General features: G+C 50.0%; 2 protein-coding genes across 2 annotated transcripts; one reads left to right on the top strand and one right to left on the bottom strand.

The window, feature by feature from the left end:
• Positions 1 to 2053: 2053 nt before the first annotated feature.
• Positions 2054 to 4793, top strand: NCLIV_026390 (putative centrin; the record flags this gene model as incomplete). Its single annotated transcript, XM_003882833.1, has 5 exons — positions 2054 to 2284; positions 2843 to 2957; positions 3343 to 3464; positions 3907 to 3976; positions 4744 to 4793. 5 exons carry the CDS (start codon positions 2054 to 2056, stop codon positions 4791 to 4793), a joined length of 588 nt encoding a protein of 195 aa, XP_003882882.1.
• A 1701-nt stretch (positions 4794 to 6494) lies between these two features.
• On the bottom strand, positions 6495 to 12740 carry NCLIV_026380 (putative DNA primase small subunit; the record flags this gene model as incomplete). The annotated part of the gene is made up of 12 exons (XM_003882832.1): positions 6495 to 6553; positions 6920 to 7060; positions 7531 to 7623; positions 7903 to 7955; positions 8147 to 8629; positions 9191 to 9255; positions 9525 to 9599; positions 10111 to 10219; positions 10665 to 10747; positions 11360 to 11503; positions 11776 to 11948; positions 12668 to 12740. The coding sequence occupies 12 exons, from the start codon at positions 12738 to 12740 to the stop codon at positions 6495 to 6497; spliced, it is 1551 nt and encodes a 516-aa protein (XP_003882881.1).
• Between the last annotated feature and the right edge of the window lie 1702 nt (positions 12741 to 14442).

The raw sequence follows: 14442 nt of genomic DNA, 5'->3' as shown, positions 1-14442 counted from the left end.
GAGAGACACTGCGTCTCTCCGGAGACAGAGACAGCCGCCGAGGGAAGAGGGGAAAGGCAGCGTCAATCACATGCCGCTCAGAGAGGCGTCCTTGCTTCGGACCCTTTTCAGACGCGACAACGAAGACGTGAGGAAGGACAAACACAGGAAATCTGATTGACTTTTCCTGGAAAGCTCTCTAAAACGTTGAGGAGGCACTCTACTCGATTCCAAACGGAGGCGACGAGGCAGCGTTTTGTCTTCCACTCCGACCATACCCGTCGCTTTTCTCAGATTCACCATCGCCTAGAAGGCTCGACCTAGAAACAGAGAAAAGCATACGAACCGCCTGCAGAATCGACGAATACACAACTAGACCTACATACATGCATGTGCGGTGGAGCAGACACATACACGATCTCTCCATGGAGAGAGACGTAGGTCTCTGTTTCTCTCGACGAGATCCACTCGCAACTTCTTTGCGGGTCTTGGAAAAATGCGCTTGGCTGCACAGGGTTTTAATTTGGCATTTCCCTTTCTCTCTTCTGAGATATGTAGAAAAAGTAGACGATTTGCATGCGCAGGAACACACGCAAGGGCGGCGCGCAAAAACTCTCCCTCTGTTACACTCGCGCGCGAGAGACGGCCTCGAGCCTGCCTTCATCGCTGCCGAGACTCTCGCGTTTTCCCTGGGCTCGTTTCTCTCCCTTAAGGCCGGTGTCTTGTCTTTCTCTTCTCTGTGTTTTCTCTCTCTTTTCTCTTTGCCCCCAGCCTCTGCCTTTTTTTCTCGAGAGGAGGAAACGGCTGTGTGTCTCGACGAAAAGCTCTTCCTGAGACAAGTCGAAGACCCGTTCAGCGCGGCTCCTCTGGCTCTCGTGCGCCTTTTCCCGGCAGATGTGCACACACTTCCCCAGCGCTGTTCTCCGGGTGAGAGAGAGGCTGCGCCGTGTCGGTCGAGAACTTTTACAAGAGATTTTTTCCCCAGCAATCGGTTTAGTTAACAGACAGTTCACAAAGACGCGTTCCTCCAAGGCGTGCGGAAAGGCTCTCGAAGACCACGCCACTGTCGATGCTTCCTTTCTCTGCAGCGTGCGGAATCCCGTGTCCACCTGCCCAGAACAAAAGACACTGGCGGGATATCTCCCGAGCGCTTTTCCGGAATCTTCGTGCAAAGTGCCTCTCCTCGCGCACGTGTCCTGGGGAGGAGACCCCCGATGCTCAGGTTGACTGACAGCTGCTCGGCTGCTTCCTCTGGAAAAATCCGTTTTAAGCTGCGAGAATTCTGTCTTGCTCGTCCCTTTGGAGAGGAGACCTGAGAGCCTTCTCTCCCGAAAACGTGCCCGCGCCTCGGACCGCTCCAAAAAGATCTCTCGACTCGGGTGTACATACACCCGAAAAAGCACCTGAGAAGTCTGCCTCTTCCTGGTCACACCGCCTAACCGAAACCGTACTCTCAGGACTTGCTTTTTCCTTTTCTCGGCGCCCCTCGTTCTTCACCGTCGCTCTCTAACTCTGCTATCTCCTTGTGCTTCCGAGATTGATCGAATTCTGTGCTGTCCTGCTCTCTGCAAACTTCTTCACGGTTGAGTGTCCGCGACCGACTCCGTCCTGCAACGGTGCCGTGTGTCGTCGCCCCTTGCTTTTTTCTCGCGTCTCCAATCTGTTTGCGTCTCTCTGGTCACCGACATTCTGTCCGGCTGGAGACTCGCCAGCGAGGAAGGACGCCCTTGCAAGGTTTCCTGTTTTGTGTGTGTCCTCTCTCTTTGTAGCATCGCAGCCTCCTCTCGCGCGCGCCTTCCCCTTCGTTTTTCCCGATTCTTGTCGAAACGGCCCTAGAGGCTTCAACGCCACATTTTCGCCTCGTCTTTGTGTTGGCAGAGTTCCCCTCGTTTTTTCCTGTCTCCAGCAATCCTCTTTTGTCTTTGTCTCTCCTTGTTTTTACGGGCTCTTAAACTTCTCCCCTTTCTCGCAGATTCTTCCTCTTCGAGACTGCCTCTTTCCCCTTCTTAGAAAGCGCCTCTCGCCGCCTTCTCCCTCGCCCTCCTCTCTTTCATTTCTCCTTTTCTTTGGAAAGATGCTGTCCAGGAAGCCTGGAATCGGCGCTCTCGCCGAAGGCTCCGCTTCGTCTCTCTCTTACCGCGGATCCGCAAGCGCGACTGGAGCTGCCTCCGCCGCCTCAGGAGCCGCGGGACGCCGACGAGGCGCTCGACAGGAACTGAGAGAAGAACAAAAAATGGAAGTAAAGGAAGCGTTCGACCTCTTCGACACAGACAAAACCGGGCGGATCGACTACCACGAACTCAAGGTATCTCTCTCAAACCTCACACTACCAAATCATGCACAGTCCTTGTTCCCATATATGTATGTATAGGCACATCACAACCTGAAACGTCGGAGAATATGGTGGGGGTGGGGGAGGGGGGGGGGGGTAAGTGCCGCCTGTTGCGGCACTTCTCCTCCATCTGTCTTTATATATACATGTATGTCTATATATATATATATATATTCGGATGCATTTTATGATTCTATCTATCTTTGTGTCAGCATATTGACATCTGCATATATATATATATATATATATATACATATATATGTTCGGATGCATTTTATGATTCTAGCTACCTTTGTGTCAGCATAATAACCTCTGCATATATCTATATATATATATATATATATGTATTCGGGGCATTTTATGATTCTATCTACCTTTGCGTCAGCACATTAACCTCTGCATATATATATATATATATATATATATATATATATATTTGTCTGTGTGTCTGTCTTTCTATGTAGTTTTCTAGATTTTCTGTGTTTTTGCTTATGAGTTGTACGCAGTTTAAATCTGTCTCTTTCCTCGCAGGTTGCCATGCGTGCTCTCGGCTTTGAAGTCAAGAAGGCCGAAGTGCTGGAGCTGATGAGAGAATACGACAAACAGAACACGGGGCAAATCGATTACAGCGACTTCCTGGAAATCAGTGGGCTAAAAACACATCTCAAACAGCTTTCCTCTCTCACTCCAGTTCAGTGCCTGATGCACACCTCCCTGTGCACATTTATATATACGTGTATATGTATGTTTGCCTTTATATATGTTTGTCTTTGTCGCTGCGAGTTTTCTTGCGCACACGTCTTGTGTGTCGACATGAAAAGTGAGTAAATGCACAGATAGACTTGCATCCCTTCTTTTTCGACCGTGCTCGGCCTCTTGAAATCGTTCGGCGGGTTTCCTGCGTGTACGCCACCGCGTTGTCACCAAGAGAGAAAGGGAACAGCTAAAAGAAGAGTTTGTGGTTCCTCCGACGGAGGTACAAAGGAGAGAGGGGGGAGTAGTGGTTCTGTTTTTTTTCTCTTCGACTGCAGTGACGCAGAAAATCCTTGAGCGTGACCCTGCCGAGGAGATGGCGAAGGCCTTCAAGCTCTTCGACGACGATGATACCGGGAAAATATCCCTGAAAAATCTGCGAAGAGTTGCGCGGGAACTGGTGAGATGCACACTCTTTCTTACAGTTCGCCGCTTTCGCACCGTCTGAAGTATCTTTCGCTGAGTTCCCCTTTCATCCGAGGCGCAGCGAACGCGGCTTCGCGCAGCCCCACGGGGAGAAACGCACAACCCGAACGCGCTTTTTCTCTAGGCTGCCTTCTTTCTGTTGGGGTGCGCTCCTCTGTTTGTTCTGCTTGGTGTCCTTCCTCGCCTCTGTCTCTGCGTCCGCTTCTTCCTTCGTGTTTCTTCTCTGTTCGGTACCTGCCTCCTTTCTCTTTTCCTTTTCTGGCTCTTATGCTGCTACGTATTCCTTTGCTTCCTCTCTTGCTTTGGTTTCACGTCTCTTCCTTTTTCGAGTTGCTGCGCCTGGCGAGGAGAGGCTCGTGTGAGTCCCTTTTACTTGTCTTTCCTTCGTCGGTGCGTTTCCCCCTTTTTTGGTTTAGGGCGAAAATCTCTCCGACGATGAACTTCAAGCAATGATTGATGAATTCGACCGGGACTGTGACGGCGAAAGTACGTTCCGTTTCCTCTCTTCCTGCGACTCTCGTTTTCTTCCTTCCTGCGGCTTTCGTTCTCTTCCTTCCTGCGACTCTCGTTCTCTTCCTTCCTGCGACTCTCGTTCTCTTCCTTCCTGCGTCTGTCTTTCTCTTCCTTCATGTGCCGGCCTCGCGCTTCCGTAGCTTCTCTTTCTCTTCCTTCCTGCGTCTATCTTTCTCTTCCTCTCGTGTCTTTCACACGGAAAACATCTGCAGATGCCCCATTCCGTTCTTTTATTTTTCCCGTTTGCCACAGCACGTCAAATGCATACTACCTTGTCACGCAAATGCCTGCGCATTTTTTTTCAAGCATCTACGCACAAGATCTACCTACCTATATATGTATACATGTCTTTACCTAGGTATATGGATATATGTGTTTATCTTCATGTATATATAGCTACAACTGCTTTCTCCTTTATCCGTCTCTGTGTGCGTTCGTCTCCATCGTTCTCTCCCTGCTGATATCGCATTGTGTCTTCACCCTCCCCCCCCCCACCCCTCCTCCCACTCTCCTTATATGGGTGTCAGCGTGCCTAAACGCAGTCGAGATCTCGGGGTTGTTGGAAGACGAGCAGAGAAGCGAAAATGGACTTCCTTAAGGCTCGAATTGCGGCTAGTCGTACACTCAAATGTAAAAAGGCATATTTATACTACCCTGTGTGGATGTCGAATGATTCCCCAGTGTGTCTGTGGTTGTAGTCTCCCTTGACGAACCTGTGTTGTTCTGTGTTGTGTTTTCAGTTAGTCAAGAGGAGTTTTTTGCGATTATGAAGCAGACGAGCCTGTATTGAAAGCTCAAGACAGCCCTCCGTTGCGGTTTAGCCTCTGTCTGCAGTGTCTGTTTATCTTTTCCTCGTTTCCTCTCTCCTCTTCCTCTCTTCAAAGGCTTCTTTTTAAGCGCTCTTCTGAAGGTTGCTTGTTCTGTTTACTTGCAACAACCTGTACGGGCTCTTCAGCGCTGTACGAAAAGGTCCGTGTATTTATCCTCACATGTTTACCTGCATCCATGTGTAGACACAGATCGAGCGTTGCCTGAGTAGCTGCTGCACGGTACGCATGCGAGCTCGGAAGTGAGAAAAGCGATTCAGTTCCAAGTCCAGGAACACGACTCTCCAAAGTACCAATTTTCATGGATATCTACACGCGATTAACTCGCCAAACTCTCGTGTGTGCATGCGCTGTAATTTCCACTCTGCCTTCCAAAACGTGTAACTCGTTTCAACCACTTAAACGCATTCATCTCCGTTATATATATATATATATATATACGTGGATGTGCATCTACATACGCGTATACATGTGTATATATGCGGATGTACAAAACGTAGAAAGTGTGCAGTGACATGCAGTGAAGTTGTCTTGACTTGTCGAACGGCGCGGGAAACAAGGTCAGAGAAGGTGGTCTTTGGCCTGGTTTTCGGCTTCGAATATCGAGAGACATCGAAATCTTTTTCTTGGCGCTTCGACAGTGGCGTGAGAGCGGAGCGTTGCTTTGCGCGTCACGAAGTTCTCTTGTGAAAAAATTTCCTCTTCCCTCAGAAGAGACTTCTCTCTTTTTCGCATTTCCTGTCCGACACTCCGAGTGGTCCAACAACGCAACAGAGACCAGTGGGAGAAGAGACGGTGCAAACAGAGCCCTGACAGAATGGGAGAGAATAAATCCATCTTGGCGACAAAAAGACTGGGCGAAAAGGACGACGGATATGCTATCGCAGTTTGTATAGGTTTCTTTCGCACAGTCATGTACCCAGGAGAATCGGGAGAAACACGGCGAACAGTACTGTGAGACCGGTGTGTGCACAGCGATCAAAGAAGCTAGGTTACCGTATCTAGACTTGTGGAAACAAGCGACTGTTTTAAGACTGGAGACGGCTCTATCTTGAAGGCTGTCGATTCTTGTGGAAGTAACGAGAGACACAGCTACATATATATATATATATATATTAGTTGTAGAATATTGATTGAAGGTCAGAACGTTACCAGGCGGAGCTCAGAGGAAGCTTGGTAAGGGTTGAGAATAAAGATTGACATTGAAAAAGTTGGGACTCATCGGCAAGGCAAGGATTATTGCTACAAAAAAGTGGAAACCCGTTGACAAAGCACGCGAGAAAATAAAACCTGAAGAAAACGCTAGTTGGAAGCAGAAATACGTTGAACGGAAGGAGTCGGAGAGTATAGTGAGGAGAAGCGTCAGGAAATCAAGTGTCGAATGAAGATGGCAAAGAAAGCAAACTCAGCAAAACAGTGATAGCGACGAGAATCTCCTGGGCTTCAGATCTCGGCCAACACTTCTCATATCTTTCTCATTCCTCTTTGATCATGTTCTCTTCGATTTGGCACACACGTGCACCCGCTCTCGTGCGTTTCATCGCAGCCTTAATGGTTTCCCTTCTTTCGCGTTTCAATCTCTTCGTTCTGCACGCGGTTCTGTTTTCTCTCTACACATTTTTCTTCCCCTCGCCATGTCTTCCTCTTCTTCTCCCTTCGCGTCCTCAAAAACACGCCTCCGGTTTAACCCGCGCGTCGACGCCTTCGAGCAGCTTCTTCACATCTGCAGGTACACCCCAAAAAAGACAAAACTGCACCTTTCTGAAGGCATTCGTAAACCGCACATACTAGAATATGTATATATATATATATATATGTATATATATATATATATGTATATATATATATATATATATATGTAGATGTGTATGCATAGATAGGAGTACAGACGTTTACGTAAACATATAAATACGCAGATCGGAGAAGAGCCACCTCCGCTCTATTCTCAGCTCTTTCTCTCTGTTTCTTCCTCGTCTCCTTTCGATATCGATCGGCTGCTTTCTGGCTTTCTGCTTTAGGTGTAGATACATTCGGGTTTCTTCCGCAAAAGCGTTTCTCACGTTTCTCTTTGGCGCGACGCGCGACTTACATTTCATTTCTTCTGTAACGTTTTTTAGGAGACTGTGAAGGAATTGATCCCGAAAGAAATCGAGGTAAGGTGCGAGGGAGGTTCGCTGATGCGGCGGCAAGTGCGCGCGCGCCGGGTCGTCGAACTGGCGACGCAGCAAGGCTGAAAAAAGGTAACAAAATGCAAGGAACATGGAAGAACTCGGACCGAAAGTCGGCGTTTCACCTCGTGCTCAGTTGGGGCCTTTCCAGTAAACAGACGCGGGTCGCACCACGGAATCGCCTCCCTGGGACTGAAAACCCGAAGGCTGATACTCGGAATCGAAAACCGAGCAGGAGGGAATGGAAGAAAGAAGACGAAGAATGTCTTCGCACATAACTTCAGACGTCCTTTTTCAAAACTCTCTTTCGCACCTCTCGCGATCCCCTCGGAGTTCTCTACCAAGAACGAAATAGACTTCGCTTTTCTCTCTTCCTTCTCTCTCTTCCTTTTCTAGTTCTCTTTTTTCCTCTCCGAGGGGAAAGCACGTCTGGCGTCTGTTTGTCGCGCTTTCGCCTTGACCTTTCCCGTTTTGCTTTCGTGGCATGCCTGCTTGGCACTTCGCGATTGATTCTTTCTTCTTTCGAACTCACTCAACGTTGGAACTCGCGCAGGATCAAACCGCTGCCGGGTTCCAGAACCCCGCCCTGCGTCAGACTCCACGTCGAGTGGGACGCACACCCGCCCTGACAGAGAAGAAAATCCGAGAGAAAAGGACGAGAAAAAAGGAAATTGTGCACGGCGATGAGAAAGAAAGAGCAGACTGAAGGCGTGCGCGGCGCAAAAAGAGGAAACGGAGAGACACCAGGCGAGGTGTAGGCCGAACAAGGAAAGAAAAAACTGCGCCGTCTGTAGCTGAGCGAGACAGACGAGGGGGAAGCGAAAACGATGAGAAGGAAAGCGGAAGCGGGGAGTAAAAAAACAAGAGCGACAAACAGGGGAAACAGACAAAAATGCAGCCTCACCTGTGCTATGGTGGATGCAGAACGGCGACTTGAGAAGATGCCCGATATCCTTGCTGAAAAACGAAAGCCACCAAAACAAGAAGAGAGTTCAAAGGACACTCTATCTTCCCGTACATCTCGCTTCTTCTCTTTTCCTTTTCAAATCTCTTGGTTCTCCCCTTCTGCCTCCGCCCTTCCCTCTCTCTCCTCTCTCCTCTCTCCCCTCTCGTCTCCCCTCTCGCTTCTTTTTCTTTTCCGTCCTCACCTGACATTGATATCGAGCCTGGGATAGGAGTACGCGAGAACGATTTCCTTGATGAAGGAGGGGATTTGTTTGACGTCCTCGACATCTCCGGAGAAGTCACGAGGGCGCGGGCAGCCTGCGACGGCGCACAACTCGTTGAAGAGCTCCTCGGAAGAAAACCGTCTCCGTTCGCTCACGCGTTTCTTGACCCAGGCAGACATGTGCGGCTTCGCCACCGCAAACGCGCCGCTCGACGCCCCCGCCGGCGCTCCGCGAGCGCCTTCTCGCCGTTCGCTCTTTGCGGTCCCCTTCCACGAACGTGAAGAACCGCTCGTTTCGGCAGCGAAGTCTGGGAGGTAGTTCAGCAGCTTCTGGTAGTGGAACTGAGGCGCAGTGCTGTCTTGGAACTCCCCGGATGCAGGGAGATGCGGTGAATCGCTCGCAAAGAAATCCTGCTCCTCCAACAGGCGCTGAAAGCGCCGATACGCCAAGCAAAATGCACGGCTGAACACCAAGAACAAACCACGGAAAAAACAAATGCATCTCCCTCCAAGCAGCGGACGACAGCGAACCGCAACACCTCGGAAAAAAAATACACGCATGCATACATTCACATACACACATATGCATATACTGACACTTATATATGTATACACTCATATATATATATATATATAAATGTGTATATGCGGGACAGAAAGAGTCAGAAGAGAGGGTGTCTGAGAGGGAGATCAACGCTGTTGCGAGAAAGTAGTTGCACGGTGTAGAAGCGATGGGGCTTTCTGCTACGAGTGCCTTTCACAAAAGCCCAGGAGAGAGAACCGACGCCTTTTGGAGCAGAGAAAGCACAGTGAAAAAGAAGTCTCGGCACATTAAAGACAACTGCCCATACGCAACCGCCGCGATAGACTGACTTAAATATACAAACACACATGAATGTACGTCAATACATGCCCAATCATATATTGATATATATATATATATATAGTTATATATGTTTACGTGTACGTTTATGTATCTACGCATAAGTCCTGGTGTATGGGGCGGAAGGGGCCGAGGACGTACTCGACAAAATAGGGTTGCACCCGACCGCCTCGCAGCATCACTTTTTTCATTTGTTGATCGGAGCCCTTGGAGACGCAGGAAACAAAGACAAAGAACCGCATGCTCTAGGCAACGCACAGCCATATTCTCCCCCTTCATTCTCTCGTTTCTTTTCGACTCTTTTTCGGTTTCCTTCTTCTCTGGCCTCTCTCTGTGCTCCGTCTCTCCTGTCCTTCTTTCCCCCCTTCCTTCCGTCCTTTCCTTTCTTCCACCCTTCCCTTCTCTACGTCGCTCCTTTTCTTTTCTTCCTTCTTCCCGTCTCTCGTTTCCTGCTCTACTTTTTCGGCCTTCTTACCGTGCACAAGTTCAGATACTCGCACAGCTGCGCTCGGCCGTCGCTCGGGAGCAGTCGGGCCGATGAGTCGCACACCTGAAAAGGCAAAGCCGTGCTCGCATCCGTCTCGCGTTCTTTTTCTCTTTTGGGAGCCACCCTGGGAGGGCGCACGCGCGTTCCGGGAAACGAAGAAGGGACACCTTTCGGTCACACTTTTTCGTGAGAAGTCTTTGACAGTCGGAAACGCCCGCAGATGAAAACAGAGCAGCCGGTTTAGCCTTTACTGGCAGACTTCTGAACTGCGGGAATTCCTCCTTTTTGTGTTCTCGAGACCACCCCATCACACCATCGAACTTGGATCGAGGAAAAACAGACGCACGCACCACCTGCACCAGAATGTCCATCTGGTATCTCCTCGGAACCGGTCGTTTGTGGAAACCGAATTCCTTTTTATAATGTCCAACAGCGTGGCTAGCTTTTCAGTTTTGGTATCTGATCGGTATTGCACGCCCTGAGTCGTGAAAAGAAGAGGACAGCCAATCTCTCCGTGCGAAACAACTTGCTTCGCGCTTCTTCGCGCTCGGCTCTTCCTCTCCTGGCACCGTACCCAGCAGTGAACGCCTCTGCGCCCAGAGTAAACCCAGAGAATATTTTCGAATCCAAAATCCTCGCGGAGCGCCGAGTCAAGCAGGGACATCGCGACTTCCAGAAAGGCCCTGAAAAACACAAAAGAAACAGAAAAGGGAAAAATGAAACACGTGGAAGAAGATGAAGTGACAGACGGAACGCAGGAGCGCTGCCTACCCAGGCGCATGTTCCAAGGGCGAGGAAGACAACGACGGTGCAAAGAGGAGCGACGGATTTCGGAAGCAAAAGAAGCAAAGAAAAGACCCAAAACACGAGGTCTGTCATAGCTGCCTAGCTCCATATATGTAAAGTTATGCGTGTGGAGAGTATCCTTGTGGCTTACATAGTTACGACGGCACATCTACACTTAACTCTACAAATATACATATATATATATATATATATCAAATTTAAGTGACAGATGTATACACGAGTCTGCATGTGACTGTTGCGTTTGTCTCGCCTCGACATTTTCTGATGATTGCGAATGTTCGGCCCGGTCGCCTTTTTTCGTGCCTTCTCTTTGAACCTCACCAGCACTTTTGGCAAACGCGTTTGTCTGTGCAGCACGTCCGAATGTCATCGTAGTCGTTCATATCAATATCGAAGACGAGTTCCTGTCAAATAAAAACGCACTTTTTTTCGTGTAAACGATCTGCCTTCTCTCATTCGACTCGCCATTTCTGGCAGGTTACGTGAAAACGAGAAACCAAAAGGTTCGCCGTGATGTAGATGGCCTTCCTGTGACGTGGCGGACGGTCTGGGCGTTCCTGTTTCTCTCTTCGATGCCCAACAAGGCAGTCCCGAACGAGAGAAAGAAGAAACGGAAGTGAGAAAGGAAGAAGATGAAAAAGACGAGCAGCTGCAGCCTCAGCCTCAGACATTTACGTCTCCAGTGACGAATTTTCAGATATCGGAACTATGGAGCAGCGACGATCGAAGAAGGCGGGCGAGAGGTCTCGCAGAGGAAAAGTGGAGAATGTGCCTTGAAAGTCTTCCGACACATATAGGACGAGAGAACGGAAAGAGGACCAGAAGACCACGAGGCCGAGAAAGTGAAACCGTGAAGTGCTACATGAAGGAGCAGGGGGATAACGCAGCGGCGCGGAGAGGAACAGAAAGAACACGAGGAAAAGAACGGAGACCAAAAAGAAAGAAGAACCAGAGGAAACGGAAGGAGAAAAAGACGAAAAGACGGGAAAAAAGACGGGGGAAAATTACTAGCTCACCTTCTGTTCGGGTTTGAATGCTGTGTGGAAAGAATCTTTTTCCGAGACGGGGAGGGAGTAGACAGCTCCGAAATCGAATTTGAAGCAGACGAGTGAAGACATATCTTTCAGTCTCTCTTTCATCTCCTCGACGGTCCTGAAAGACTGAATGCAGAAAACAGGCAAAGAGGAGACCTTGAGCGACGATAGTAGAGGCAGTAGAGGCTGACTCGGGACTGAAGGGGGGCGACGAAACCCGGTTTGCACGAAACACAGAAACACTGCGTTTCTTTCCTGCTCCTTGCTCGTTCTCCGAAAGCGTCCAGCCCGCAACTGTGGCATAGAGCACACAAGGGAAAAGCGAGCGAGCGGTTCGGTTTTTCATCCGTGCCCGCCTTTGCTTTCGTTTCTTCGGGGGCTGTATGTACACCACGGACCTGCCATCTAAGGAAGAATTCGTCTGCATTGTCGACGCCGCCAGGCTTCCGACAGGTGAAGCAAACTTCTCTCTTGGCGAAGAAGAGCGGGTCGTTCGCCTCGCTCTCTGGGAGGTGAGGAGAATTCTTGTAGGTTAGCCATTTAGACAGCTCGCCAAACGGAAACAGCTTGTCTGCACGGAGTGTACATACACCCGAAGAAGTCCGAATGACAGCGCGGAAAAGGGGAGCGAGGGATAGCACACGGGCGAAAAGGAACAGAGAAGAAAACGCTGCGGAGAAGATGACAGGAACCGGCGGCACATGCAGAAGACGAGAGATGACAGAGAGGATGAGGGTTTTGCTTTGAGAGACTACGAAAGGCAGGAAGAAGACAGGCGCGCTCTAAAAAGCAGCGGCGACAGACCGAAAGACGAACAAGAGAAGAAGAGCGAGTGCCAGGGAGAGCGGTATATACCCACAGCAGCCACCTTTGGGGGGACGCAGAGGCGGAACCGAAGACGGCGAGACGACGACCGGAAACAACGGAGACACGAAAGCTGGATGAGAAGCAGTGAACGTCCAGAGAGAAGAGGAACTCGGAAACGAAGAAAGACGGCTGAAGCGGCTTTGATGAAACGGGAGAGAACCCGAACCAAGACAAGAGGAGGAAGGCGCGGAATCCATTGACAGAGAAGAGACCACAGGCACACAGTGAGAGGGACAGGGAGGAGAGAGCGGTGGAAGAGAGAAAAGGAAACAACAGCACGGGAAACAGGCAAGCGGGGTTAAAGAGGGCGTGAAAGAAAGGAGATCGGAAGCAGTCACGGCCAAGGACAGGCCAAAAAATGCAGAAAAGTCGCCTCGAGAAAAGCGAGAGGAGCGTGCGTTCTCTCTCCACATTCTAACTCACCATAGTAGAAGAGAAGGTCCTTATCCGCCACGGAGGCGTCATGAGGGAGAGGGGCGTCTGCCTGCTGCACCATGTCTCCGTTGTCTCCTTTCCTCCGTTTTTTCCGGTTCGCACAGAGACAGAGATGCCAGAAAACAGTAGGACAGCGCAGGCGCTTTGGCTCTTCTTTCCCTGCTGTGTGTCTCCCGTCTCTCGACACAGAACGGGGGGGCAACTTCCGGGGAGCAGCGGGGACTGCAGAGAAAAATGAAAAAAGAGGAAGGCGGGGAGAGAGAGCGCTCGTCTGACGCCCATTAAGTGTGCACGGCTCTCTTGAGTTTCTGAAACCTTCGAAAGCCTCAAAACGAAGAGCGAAAAAAACGCGGAAGAATTACTGGAGAAGAGCGATGCCGATTCTCAAGCAGCCTCGCGTTGTCGAAGATGCCCGAGTCAAGATGTGCCACGTCTCCGTGTTTCGACGCATGAAGAGAGGATACAAAGACGCTCTTCGCCCTCGCGTTTCTCGGAAGGAAAGAGAGGAGACTCTCCGGGGCGCCAGGTCCCTGCCGTTTTCGAAGCGAAAACCGGTGTGCTGCTTTTCCCGGCGGGCAGAGAGACACGAGGAGCTCCGCAGGACACACCGCGGAGCGACGCGGCGCGAGTGGGGGGTTTGAGGCACAAGTCGAGGGAAAGAGGCACGGAAAAGTAGCCGCCAGAAATTTGCAGAATTACACAGAGGAAGTGAGAGAAGCATGAAAGAGACAGCTTCCTGGAAAGTCCCGAGAAACACGGAGAGAATGATGTGTCTCACCCCCCTCGATCTCCCTGGCGGCGAGCAGAGGAGGGCGCAGGTGTGCAGTGTATGTACACCTGGATTTGGGCGAGGACACTGAGGCAGGTTTCAGTTAAAGGGGGAGTTTCGCGAAGGAAACGGCCCGTGAAAAAAGGATCCTTTTCTGCAAAACTGCACACGAAGAGACAGTGAGCGCGAGCGAGACGCGAGGGCTGTTTGGTTTTTTTTGCCACTGCATGCACTGCGCGGCGACAAGACCCCGAAAAAGGGCGACAACGGGGGGGGGGGGGGGGGGAAAAACACACACGCTGTTCTGCACCGTGCAAACAGCGGCGTAAATGCCTGATAAATTTGACCCTCTCAACCTCAACATCATGATAAGCAAATACACATGGCCATTTGTTCATGTATATCTGTATCCACAAGAATATATCTGTTTTAGTATTGATCTCTACAAATGTGATATGCCTATGCTTAGGGGAATTACAAGCGTTTGAGGTATACGCGAATACACGATGTTGACATGGATGCGTGTATCGACGACGGCACGCAAAAGAAGAACCTTTGTTGAAGGCCAGAAAAAGCCGAAAGGTATGTGTAGGTATCAAGATAAGGGTGTGTTCGTGTATCTCTACGCACATTCGCTCTACTTTTTGCTTACCTGTGCCTCCAGTTGTTGTGCGTTTGAGCGAGATTGTTGCGGTAAACGAGAACGATGACGCGCAGTCTAGCCACGCTGGCAACGGCCACGCTGCCACAGGACTGGACAAACATCGATATATATATATATATATATAAAATTGCTGCTATATATGTGCATATGTTTGTATGTGTATGTGCATATCTGTACGTAGATCTGCAGCTGCTTGCTGGAACTCTTAGAGCAGTTGTGTCCCTTAACAGGTTTTTATCGGCCCCCGTTCTCTGCGTGTGCATTTTTGACGCAAAGCAGCCAGATAGGGGTGGAGGCGTCCCTGGTGTTCCGGCAAAAAGGAGACAAGCG

This window comes from Neospora caninum, chromosome VIIb (genome assembly GCF_000208865.1).
Source record: "Neospora caninum Liverpool complete genome, chromosome VIIb".
In the NCBI taxonomy this organism is placed as follows: domain Eukaryota; phylum Apicomplexa; class Conoidasida; order Eucoccidiorida; family Sarcocystidae; genus Neospora; species Neospora caninum.
The sequence above is the reverse complement of the archived record's forward strand: the minus strand, read 5'-3'. Positions and strand labels throughout refer to the sequence as shown.